Source organism: Staurois parvus, unplaced genomic scaffold (genome assembly GCF_062004578.1).
Source record: "Staurois parvus isolate SC_StPar_1 unplaced genomic scaffold, SC_StPar_1.0 ptg000092l, whole genome shotgun sequence".
In the NCBI taxonomy this organism is placed as follows: Eukaryota; Metazoa; Chordata; class Amphibia; order Anura; family Ranidae; genus Staurois; species Staurois parvus.
Window position 1 is genome coordinate 3,700,213 of NW_028317888.1, and position 13,509 is coordinate 3,713,721.

General features: G+C 44.4%; 1 protein-coding gene across 1 annotated transcript in view; it reads left to right on the forward strand.

Annotated features, from left to right (window-relative positions):
- LOC149468149 (uncharacterized) overlaps positions 1 to 13,509 on the forward strand; it is an 86,838-nt gene that overhangs the window by 35,456 nt on the left and 37,873 nt on the right. The window contains 2 exon segments of the mRNA XM_089670684.1: positions 1,973 to 3,564; positions 3,731 to 3,996. Of these exon segments, the coding sequence (XP_089526810.1) occupies positions 1,973 to 3,564; positions 3,731 to 3,996 (1,858 nt within the window).

Consider the following 13,509-nt stretch of genomic DNA (forward strand, 5'->3'; position numbering starts at 1 on the left):
TACATACTCCTGACCCCTGCACTATATGCTCTATGTTGTACATTACATACTCCTGACCCCTGCACTATATACTCTGTTGTACATTACATACTCCTGACCCCTGCACTATATACTCTGTTGTACATTACATACTCCTGACGCCTGCACTATATACTCTATGTTGTACATTACATACTCCTGACCCCTGCACTATATACTCTATGTTGTACATTACATACTCCTGACCCCTGCACTATATACTCTATGTTGTACATTACATACTCCTGACCCCAGCACTATATACTCTGTTGTACATTACATACTCCTGACCCCTGCACTATGTACTCTTGTACATTACATACTCCTGACCCCTGCACTATATGCTCTATGTTGTACATTACATACTCCTGACCCCTGCTCTATATACTTTGTTGTACATTACATACTCCTGACCCCTGCACTATATGCTCTATGTTGTACATTACATACTCCTGACCCCTGCACTATATGCTCTATGTTGTACATTACATACTCCAGACCCCTGTACTATATACTCTGTTGTACATTACATACTCCTGACGCCTGCACTATATACTCTATGTTGTACATTACATACTCCTGACCCCTGCACTATATACTCTATGTTGTACATTACATACTCCTGACCCCCGCACTATATACTCTATGGTGTACATTACATACTCCTGACCCCTGCACTATATACTCTATGTTGTACAGTACATACTCCTGACCCCTGCACTATATACTCTATGTTGTACATTCCATAGTCCTGACCCCTGCACTATATACTCTATGTTGTACATTACATACTCCTGACCCCTGCACTATATACTCTATGCTGTACATTACATACTCCTGACCCCCTGCACTATATACTCTGTTGTACATTACATACTCCTGACCCCTGCACTATATACTCTATGTTGTACATTACATACTCCTGACCCCTGCACTATATACTCTGTGTTGTACATTACATACTCCTGACCCCTGCACTATATACTCTATGTTGTACATTACATACTCCTGACCCCTGCACTATATACTCTATGGTGTACATTACATACTCCTGACCTCTGCATTATATACTCTATGTTGTACATTACATAGTCCTGACTTCTGCTCTCCCCCCTCCCCCCACTGCTATATATACACATAATATGGATTCTCTTTTGTTACTCCCATTTCCTCCCAGCTGGACATTTTATATCGGATGATGTGATTGGAGCACAGACTTTTACATGGTGATAATAATGTGATAACATCCTCCAACTTTGGACCCGTAAACAGAAAGTGATAATGAGGGAGGAGTCAATACCCCAATGATGGTGGTCTTCAGGATCAGTCCAGTCTTCATCTTGGTTGTTCTCCCCCCATCCTCACTCTCTGACCTCTGGTGGGGCTCAGCCCCGCTGTTCTTCATGACTAAATCATGGAGTAAATAAGGAAGTGCAGTACTTCTTGTGTTGGGAAGATGGCGATGAGTGATAGAGGGGGTGGGGACCCTCGTCCTATAATCCCCTCATCACTGTCCCTCCTATAAAAGACAGTTCTGGTTGTTTCCTCACTCTCTGACTAAGGTCCATAAATAAAGAAATGACCTGGTAGGAGATCAGAGGAGCCATTTCCTAGTTCCCTTGAGGGTGGAATTGTAAGCTCCTCAGAGACCAAGCTGCCTGATGTGGGCGGAGTCCTGGTTTGGGGGAACCAATCAGCTCCTGTCTAGTAATCCTCTTTGTCTTTGTATTTTAGTCCATGGCCGGGAGATGAGGAAAACCTCCGAGGATTGTCTCACTTTGTCTCCAGACTGGAAAGTAGAAGATGAGGACATCACACAGTATAGTCCAGGAGAAAACCCGGCTCCCTCCAATGTCCATCCGGCACCACCCAGTGTAGATGGACCATCGGATTCCTCGTATCCTGAGGAACCTCAGACTGTGCGGGACCCGGCCAAACTTCCAACAGGGAAGAGCTTCTCCTGTAGGGAGTGTGGGAAGTGTTTCTGCTATAAATCCCATCTTAATGTGCATAAAAGATCTCACACGGGGGAGAAGCTGTTTTCCTGTCCTGAGTGCGGAAAATGTTTTTCATGCATGTCCCTTCTTTCCATACATCAGAGATCTCACACAGGGGAAAAGCCATATTCCTGTCCTGAGTGCGGGAAATGTTTTTCAGAGAAGTCCAATCTTTACACACATCAGAGATGTCACACGGGGGAGAAGCCGTATTCCTGTCCTGAGTGCGGAAAATGTTTTTCACAAAAGTCCAATCTTTACATACATCAGAGATGTCACACGGGGGAGAAGCCGTATTCCTGTTCTGAGTGCGGGAAATGTTTTTCAGAGAAGTCCAGTCTTTCCAAACATCAGAAATCTCACACAGGGGAGAAGCCATATTCCTGTGCTGAGTGCGGAAAATGTTTTTCAGAGAAGTCCTATCTTCCCAAACATCAGAGATCTCACACGGGAGAGAAGCCGTATTCCTGTCCTGAGTGCGGGAAATCTTTTTCTTATAAGTCACATCTTTACACACATCGAAGATGTCACATGGGGGAGAAGACATTTTCCTGTCCTGAGTGCGGGAAATGTTTTTCAGAGAAGTCCAGTCTTTCCAAACATCAGAGATCTCACATGGGGGAGAAGCCATATTCCTGTCCTGAGTGCAAAAAATCTTTTTCTAATAAGTCCAGTCTTTACACACATCAAAGATCTCACACAGGGGAGAAGACATTTTCCTGTCCTGACTGTGGGAAATGTTTTTCACAAAAGTCCAATCTTTGCAGACATCAGAGATGTCACACTGGGGAGAAGTTGTATTCCTGTGCTGAGTGCGGGAAATGTTTTTCACAGAAGTCTCATCTTCACACACATCAGAGATCGCACACGGGGGAGAAGCCGTATTCCTGTTCTGAGTGCGGGAAATGTTTTTCAGATAAGTCCAGTCTTTCCAAACATCAGAAATCTCACACAGGGGAGAAGCCATATTCCTGTGCTGAGTGTGGGAAATGTTTTTCAGAGAAGTCCTATCTTCCCAAACATCAGAGATCTCACACAGGAGAGAAGCCGTATTCCTGTCCTGAGTGCGGGAAATCTTTTTCTTATAAGTCACATCTTTACACACATCGAAGATGTCACCTGGGGGAGAAGACATTTTCCTGTACGTAGTGCGGGAAATGTTTTTCAGAGAAGTCCAATCTTTCCAAACATCAGAGATCTCACATGGGGGAGAAGCCATATTCCTGTCCTGAGTGCAAGAAATCTTTTTCTAATAAGTCCAGTCTTTACACACATCGAAGATCTCACACAGGGAAGACATTTTCCTGTCCTGACTGTGGGAAATGTTTTTCACAAAAGTCCAATCTTTACAGACATCAGAGATGTCACACTGGGGAGAAGTCATATTCCTGTGCTGAGTGCGGGAAATGTTTTTCAGAGAAGTCAAATCTTTCAAAACATCAGAGATCTCACACGGGGGAGAAGCCGTATTCCTGTCCTGAGTGCGGGAAATGGTTTTCAGAGAAGTCCAATCTTTCCCAACATCAGAGATCTCACACGGGGAAGAAGCCATAATCCTATCCTGAGTGTGGGAAATGTTTTTCACATAAGCTAGATCTTTACAGACATCAGAGATCTCACACAGTGGAGAAGCTATAGTCCTGTTCTGAGTGCGGGAAATGTTTTTCATGGAAGTCCAATCTTTACACACATCAGAGATTTCACACGGGAAAAGTCGTATTCCTGTTCTGTGTGTGGGAAATGTTTTTCAGACAAGTCCCATCTTTACACACATCAGAGATTTCACACGGGGGAGAAGCCGTATTCCTGTTCTGAGTGTGGGAAATGTTTTTCACAGAAGTCCAGTCTTTCCGGACATCAGAGATCTCACGTAGGAAGAAGCCTCTTTCCTGTCCTGAGTGAGGGAAATGTTCCTCACCGAAGTCCTGTCTTCCTGTACATCAGGGGTCCCACACAACCCTGGAGGTGTATTAGTGCCTTGAGTGCGGGAAATGTCTTCTAGATGAATGTTGCTGGACATCCCAGCTCTCATGGGAAGAAGCACACCCTGATATACACCTCAGATATACTCCATGGCTGATCTTCATCATGGAAGAAACAGTTGATAAGGAGATGAGAAGCCCCCAAAGACATGGATGAAGTGCAGTAAATGTTGGGGTGCAGAGTGGTCAGTAGATCCTGGAAATGAAGGACACAACGTCAGCCCTTCTTGGGTGTCGGAGTTGCGTTTCCTGATAATGATATAGCGGGTTACAGAGCTAGAAGCCGGGAGAGCCCAGATCTCGTTATCGGGGAACTTTACACAGACAACAAGAACTTCTGAAGTTGATGTCCTTCATTTCAAGGCTCTACAGAACAGTGGTGACCCCGAAGCATCTCTCTGTCTTCAGTCCATCCTTCTCCCATCCCCCAACAGGAGGGAAGGAAAACTCCGCCCCAAACTAGGGGGGAACTTTCCTCTCATTATTTCCCTTGGCTTCTGTGTGGGTTTGGGTGGTTGGAGGAGTGCGGCACAAGAGGGAACACAGCTTGTTGTTCTATGTCTACATATGGGGTCTGGGTAGAGGGGATCCACCGGAAAATATTTCTACTCTTTGATTTTGTGCAAATCGTTTCTGTTTTCACTTTGAAGGGCGATATTATGTGTGGTTTGTAAAAGGGATTGGCCCAATAGATACCACCCCACTTAGAGAATAGATGAAGTAATATGACCAGCATTAATTCAGCCATGTCACATGTTGGTGTTTTCATACAGTGATTTCCTATGATCATTGGCTCCATCTAGTGGCCATAATGCGGTATTGAACTGTTTTTCCTGACTGAGGTATTTTGGAAGTAATACATCATTATGGCCACTAGAGGGAGCTGATGAATATAGGAAGTCACTGAGTTTATTAAAATACGGCCAGAATTTGTCAAGGCTGGACACATGCTTGTCACATTCCCCAACATATTTTTTGCATAGACCCCTTAGTTTACTGTGTCAGGGGTGGTTTCATACAAATACCTGAGATCACACTCATACATTTTCAAGTACAGTAGACATTGAAGACATAAATTACATAAAACCACAGAATTAAACTATCCATTGATTTTAAACCAAAAATACCTCAATTGGCCTTTAGATGACGCTAGTATCCTAGCAATTAGCACCATCTAGTGTCCAAATTGTCAGGGAACACCCGAACAATTGATTTAGTCAGCCAAATCAATCAAATCACAGTATCTCCAATACAAAAAAAATATTTATAAAAATAATTTAACTGACTTAATTATTCTGAAAAATTATTTAAGAAGTCAAAGATCTGTGTAGGTATAGACTGCAGAGTATGAAAATCAATATTTATTTACATACGTCACTTACAAACACCATAAACAATAGTCAGATTGTGATTTACACTGACACTAAGATGTTTCTGTAAAAGCTCTAAAATAGAGTGAATTAAATTCAATAATCAGTCTCCCTGTAAACAACATAACCAATGAAAACGGACAATAATCTGTCTCCTGCAGAAGGAATAAACTATGCAGAATTGTCCACCAGTATGGCCTAAGAACAGGAACATTTTTATAAATGACTTAACTTGAAGTGATGTTATCATGGGGAGAGTTATTAGGTTACACAAAGGAATGTGGCAATTGACTTACTAGTCTAAGCAAGCAAAATCAACAGAAAATATGTAATTACCGTCCAAGTATCAGGTAATCTTTTACAGAACTGATGATCAGACTCAAAGATAGCTGCTGATTAATGGTTGGGATTGAGCTTCCACAAAATGGCGTCTCTTCTTCAGTTGATGAGTGTCTTTAGATTATATGAGTCTGAGATGATGTCTGCCTTCCAGATGGCTGTGTAGATGGTCGTCCCTTTGTCAGTGTTCCTGCCGGTTTTTTCTAGTTATGACTAATACACTCTCAAAATCTGAATAAACCTGGCCAGGAGGTGGAACCTTCTCTGTGATTGGGGAATCTGATTCTCTAACCCATGTTTACTCAAGCATTACCTCCCATGGCCACTGTGTGTCATCCTTGGATAAGAATTGTCTGGTCTGAGTTTATTTGGGGATGGAAGTAACTAATCTGTGATCGGGAAAAATGAATATTTCACTATAACAGATTGTCCCTTGTGAAATCTATAGAATGCCTTGGAGAGTAGATATTATTCCTCACTTACAATCATTACGTTTTGGTGTAACAGTGATTAAATGGAGAATTGTAACTATCAGGAGGTTGGATTACATAAAGCGATTAGAATAATAGTTGTACACACAGAGGAGAGATAATAAAAGAATAATTTGTATACTGATCTACTGATTGATTACGGCTTTGGTAGCATGCATACAATATTCCTAACAATACCGATAAACTCCAACACACCAAATATATATCATGGGATTACAAATCAGCAAACATAACATAATATACGTCCTACATTCTTAGGAGACAATCTGGTATTTTATCCCCATCACGTCTTTTTGTATAATCTGAAATATATGGAAACAGGGAGGTTCCTTTTTGTACCTTTTCACCAAAACGAAATGAGTCTCAGCAGTGTTACTGGAGTCACCTTGTTACATAGTTACAGAGTTCATCTGGATGGAAAAAAGACACCAATCCATCCAGTCCAACCAACAGAAAAAACAAAACACACAAATAGAACAATACATGAGGAAATGCACATCTTACTGTAAAGGTCTCAGTAATCTATAAACAGAAGAATCCAGAAAAGAACTCTCACAGATCTGCAGCTTTGTAGAGTTAGCATTCATAATACGCGGCTCAAAAAATGAAAGAAAGACTTATTAATCAAAGTCTAGCATCAAGTCAATGAGACTCCTGAGATATTGATGTGGTCAGTGAAGTAGCAGAGGGGGCTGTTAATCAGTTTCAGCTGCTTTGGTGTTAATGAAATTATCAACAGGTGCACTAGATGGGTAACAGTTAGACAACCCTCAAAACAGGAATTTACAGGTGGAGGGCACTGACATTTTTTTCCCTACTCATCTTTTCTGACTGTTCTTCACTAGTTTTTCTTTTGGCTAGGGTCAGTGTCACTACTGGTAGCATGAGGTCATACCTGGACCCTACAGAGGTTGCACAGGTAGTCCAACTCCTCCAGGATGGCACATCAATACTTGCCATTGCCAGAAGGTTTGCTGTGTCTCCCAACACAGTCTCAAGAGCATGGAGGAGATTCCAGGAGACAAGAGCATGGAGGAGATTCCAGGAGACAAGAGCATGGAGGTGATTCCAGGAGACAAGAGCATGGAGGTGATTCCAGGAGACAGGCAGTTACTCTAGGAGAGCTGGAGAGGGTCATAGAAGTTCCTTAACCCACCAGCAGAACTGTATCTGCTCCTTTGTGCAAGGAGGAACTTCATGAGGGTGGCATGAGGGACCGACATCCTCTAGTGGGCCCTGTGCTCACTACCTGGCACCATAGAGCTGGATTGGCATTTGCCATTGAACACCAGAATTGGCAGGTCCAACACTGGCGCCCTGTGCTTTTCACAGATGAGAGCAAGTTCCCCCTGAGCACATGTGACAGACATGAAAGGGTCTGGAGAAGCCATGGAGAACATTCTGCTGCCTTTAACATCATTCAGAATGACCGTTTTGGTGGTGGGTCACTGATGATCTGGGGAGGCATATTCATGGAGGGACGCACAGACCTCTACAGGCTAGACAATGGCATCCTGACTGCCATTAGGTATTGGGATGAAATCTTTGGACCCATTTTCAGACCCTACACTGGTGCAGTGGGTCCTGGGTCCCTCCTGGTGCAGTGGGTCCTGGGTTCCTCCTGGTGCAGTGGGTCCTGGGTTCCTCCTGATGCATTGGGTCCTTGGTTCCTCCTGGTGCACAACAATACCCAGCCTCATGTGGCGAAAGTGTGCAGGCAGTTTCTGAAGGATGAAGGAATTAATACCACTGAATGGCCCCCATGCTGGCCAGACCTAAATCCAATAGAACACCTGTGGGATGTCATGTTTAGATTCATCCAAGCCGCCCAGTTGCACTTTAGACTGTCCAGGAGCACAGTGATGCCCTGGTCCAGATCTGGGATGAAATCCCCCAGAACACCATCCGTGGTCTCATTAGGAGCATGCCCCAACATTGTCAGGCATGCATACAAGCACATGGGGGCCATACAAACTACTGAGGACCATTCTGAGTTGCTGCAATTCAATTTCGGTAAAATGGACTCGCCTGCTGCATCATTTTTTCTTGATTTTTGGGATGCCTTTGAATTCAGTTTCTGTAGATCGATCATTTTCATTTCCATTAAACAATGGGGCGTCCTTACATTCCTAACACATTACCCAGCCCATGTCAGTATAGAGATCCAGCAGGAGATTGTTCCTCATTGAGATCTGATGGGTTTTCAAAGTGTTCCTTTCATTTTTTGGAGCAATGTGTAACATAAATGTAAGGGTTGGGTAGCTGAGATGTGAGGTGATCAGTAGACATATGTAATTGTGAATCTAGTTTTATTCCATGTTATTACAGATAAGTGTTCAGTATTCGGTCAGAGACATATGTTCACCAATCAGCATCTGAAAGGACAGAGCAGCTTCTAGGCTAGAGGTGTCACCTGGATGCCAATACAATGTTGTCACCTATGTAGCCAGAGTTTGCCACCTTCTTGAACCTAGAAGAAGAATCCTAGTCATTTCGGCTACAAGAGTCAGCAGGAGACTGTGAGAAGGCTCTGAAAGTGTCTGTCAGCTTTGATTTATATCCACAAATCAAAGGAATGTATTTCATCTCTCATAAAAGCTAAAATATTTGTTGCAGAGAGATGAAAATACTTCTTTCTGATTGGACACACTGTAGGCTACATCTGCATGTAAAACTGTATTTGTAGCCCCTTTGGAATCCCAGAGAAACACAGGAAACAGTTATATGGTGCCTGATTGCAACAGCTGAACAGCGATTGGTTCTGTTGTGTTCGGACTAACACACTGGTGTCGTAAATTCTATCCCTGAACAAGTGATCCAAACCTTTCCTGGCCCACTTCAGAACCCAGAACATCCAATGGGCTGCTACAGGAACACCCCCCAGGGTTGATTGGCCAAGGGCTCATGTGCAGCCCACATCCATATTTCAATAAATTGAGGACTCTGAGATATGGACGGGGTGATTTGTACGGAGCCGGTTCCATGTGACTGGTGAATCGTGGACTTTCTCTGACTTGCTCCAGTCACAGGATAAATCTTGCTAAAAATTTTTTTCTGTTTTTATTCCCTTTTATTTTATTGTGAATAGCCAATTGTGTGTCTTTTTGTATTGCAACTTTTTTCTTTGTACATATTTAATTCATTGCCGACTTTTGGGATATTCCATCATAAAATGATCTCCGGAGAGATTGTTGTATTGTAGAGTCTATGTGCTCGGTCTAAGTTCATTGCCAATCTGTATGCAATTGTACTGTGTGTTGGCAGATGGCCTACAGATTGTAACATAGATCTGCCAGACGGAGATCTGTGTGTGTGTGGTGGCCCAGTAGACCAGTCTGTGGACAAACTGTTGGGTGGTGCCAAGCTACCGTGTGTTGTGTGTCTGATGTGGGGGTCTGTGGACAGTGGAAGAGTGATTAACACCGGGGTTCTAGCTTGTAGGATAGCTGGAGGAATCCTAGAAGGGTGTGCCAATTGCTAGACTGCTCCTCAATCCTTAGCGTGCACCAGATTGTATATAACATTCATATCTGCCTGTGTGTGGTCAGCCAGCTGGAGTGGAGTCTCCCTCTAATGGTGGTCAGAGGTAGTGCGGGCTGTGAAAGGGTATCCTGACCAGTCATATGCTGAAAGTCCCCCTCATTCCCTCTTTACCCAAGTCACGGGCGGACCATGCCTTGGTTAGCTAGTCATCATGGGCGTGCATTTTATCCGTGACACAGTGTATAATCCATGATGTGGGACTTCTCTTGTCCTCATTACATTGGTGTACAGAAACTCTTCCATTGTGACCTTTATTATCAAGCTCTCCCAGAATCCCTCAGCTTGGAATAATGGTCCCTGTGTCTGCAGAAACGTAGAGAATACTTCCATATACCGCGTCTCTTCATCTTGTTCATCCTTCTCGTTGGCAGAACAATGACATCTCAGCTAGACTAGAGGATGTGGGGACCACCACGGGATTATTTGGTGTTTGTAATCACCTCCCCCCTTGTTCCTGCACTGAGGGGTCCCGGCTTCCATTCCTTCTCTATACACAGAACTAAATACTTCAGTTGGGGAGAAGTTTGTCCCTTGTGGGACTTGAGACCTGAAAATGACCCTCGTCTATTATTTGGTATAATAACTCCCATGGTTCAAACTGGGGAAACGATGAAAATATGATCTTCCTCATAGAAATTCTAACAAAAGGCAACATTTTCCATTTTAAGTCAAAATTCATTTTAAATGGTTTCCCATTCACACAGAAGGAATGTACATGCTTTGTCACTGAGCGGATTGCTATACAAATGTTTTTTATGAATAGACCCCTAAATGTCAGGAGATATAATATATTCTATTATATTGTATTATGTTATGTTAAATTATATAGACGGGAAGTATGGAGCAGATAAATGAACAGACCTCCTAGTAATGTCATTACCAGGCTGCAGCTAGGGGGAGCTCTAATGTTTGAAGTGTTCCCACAGGAGAGTGATTCCTTCTAGCTCACATATACTTTTTGTATGTCCAGTAAAATTGGACTTTTGAGGTAGAAGATTATACATTGTATCGCCCTCCTAGTTCAGCCAGGGGGATCTACACCCTAATGGTTGGTCAGAAGCTGCTTAGCAGCTCAGGTGTGATAGCCAGAGGGGTCACAATGTGGTCAGGGGGGCTGAGATGAATATATAGGTAGTGCAGCGCTAGACAATAATATCACAGAGACAAATATAATGGAATAATACAAATAAACTGATGTGAGCACATATAGAAAACTCTTACAAGGATGTGATAGAAACACATAAGTGTATAGAAGTAAATAGAACCCCAATATTCCAGATGGCCTATAAAGTGCAATAGTCCTTGTGTCCCTCAATACATGCTACATGGGGGCATAAACCCCTTCATGGTGTGTGGCATGCACAACACAATAATAAAGTGTCCTTAATGGAAACAATCAATTCATGATAATAATTATGATCTTCATGCAGGTGTGCAACCAATCAGTGACAATCCTCAGTGGCTGGGGTGCCCCCTCACCTTCCTGCCCCGGCCCCACAGGGTCAATGAGCCTTGCAGTATTGCTGTTCCACAGGAAAGCTTCCTTGTTAGTAGTAATGTTGGGACTCTCTCCTCCTCTGTACCGGGGTCTCCCCTGAACTCTCCTGCTTCTCAGGGCCAATGACCTTCCAAACTCGTCCCCAATAAAGTAAGAAAATCCGATATAGTGTGAAACCTTTTATTGTTAAAATATAAAGACGGATCTACTCACATCTGTAGATGTTTTCACAGCATTAGTTCCACTACAGCATGGGTGTACTGCATGTGTGGATATATCCGGGTGCACCAAGATGGCGTCAACGCCAGGTATGACGTCATTGCGCTGCCGCTCGAGCTCCTCCTACTGGCGTATCGCTGACTGATAGATGTCCTCTGTCATCTCACACAGACCTGTCAGAGCAGCACTCATGCTTTCCATAGCTAATTCTGGCATCTCCAGCTGTTCTCTAATAGCTCTGGTCTCAGTATTTAGCAACCCCATGTCCTTAGAGGTCCTCTCCAGTATATCATCAATAATGTTTGTGTCATTATTTATCATGAGTGTTATTCCCCATCCCGTGTAGGTAGGGAACCATGACCACACCTTATCACCCATCCCGTGTAGGTAGGGAACCATGACCACACCTTATTCCCCATCCCGTGTAGGTAGGGAACCATGACCACACCTTATTCCCCATCCCGTGTAGGTAGGGAACCATGACCACACCTTATCACCCATCCCGTGTAGGTAGGGAACCATGACCACACCTTATCACCCATCCCGTGTAGGTAGGGAACCATGACCACACCTTATTCCCCATCCCGTGTAGGTAGGGAACCATGACCACACCTTATTACCCATCCCGTGTAGGTAGGGAACCATGACCACACCTTATTACCCATCCCGTGTAGGTAGGGAACCATGACCACACCTTATCCCCCATCCCGTGTAGGTAGGGAACCATGACCACACCTTATTCCCCATCCCGTGTAGGTAGGGAACCATGACCACACCTTATCACCCATCCCGTGTAGGTAGGGAACCATGACCAAACCTTATCACCCATCCCGTGTAGGTAGGGAACCATGACCAAACCTTATCACCCATCCCGTGTAGGTAGGGAGCCATGACCACACCTTATCACCCATCCCGTGTAGGTAGGGAACCATGACCACACCTTATCACCCATCCCGTGTAGGTAGGGAACCATGACCACACCTTATCCCCCATCCCGTGTAGGTAGGGAACCATGACCACACCTTATCCCCCATCCCGTGTAGGTAGGGAACCATGACCACACCTTATCCCCCATCCCGTGTAGGTAGGGAACCATGACCACACCTTATCCCCCATCCCGTGTAGGTAGGGAACCATGACCACACCTTATCCCCCATCCCGTGTAGGTAGGGAACCATGACCACACCTTATCCCCCATCCCGTGTAGGTAGGGAACCATGACCACACCTTATCCCCCATCCCGTGTAGGTAGGGAACCATGACCACACCTTATTCCCCATCCCGTGTAGGTAGGGAACCATGACCACACCTTATCCCCCATCCCGTGTAGGTAGGGAACCATGACCACACCTTATTCCCCATCCCGTGTAGGTAGGGAACCATGACCACACCTTATCACCCATCCCGTGTAGGTAGGGAACCATGACCACACCTTATCCCCCATCCCGTGTAGGTAGGGAACCATGACCACACCTTATCACCCAGCCAGTGCCATTAGTACAGTGTCAGTATATAGAATGTATCACTGATCACTGTATTCCTGCCACTAGTGACATCACATAGTGTCAGGGTCAGTAAGCCCCTCCCAGCCAGGGTCAGCTGGCGTTAGATTGGCCGCACACTGTCGCACTCACGCTATAGGTCGCTGATCACCGCCATTACTAGTATAGTGTTTGTACGGATCAATATATTGATCATGAACAGAACTATACTAGTGCCGGCTTTGTATAGTGTCCCCAATACTCAGTGTTAGCCGGATCGGCCCGGTCACTGCCAGCACTAGTGTTCAGCCCCTCCACTGTTCTTCACAGAAGATTTGTACCAATTGTGGGCCAAGGCAATTTATACACCACAATACATGGCCGCCCCCCAAATTCAGCTCTTGTCACACAATTCACATGGAACTCTATCACCGTTTATGAAATTAAAACTTTTCTGGGCCGAACCCCCAACATGGACATTACAGAAAAGAATGAATTGCAGTCATATTGGTCCGCAGACCCGATTCATCGTATGTCCGTGTTCTCTGCTGGTACATATATGTCCAACATG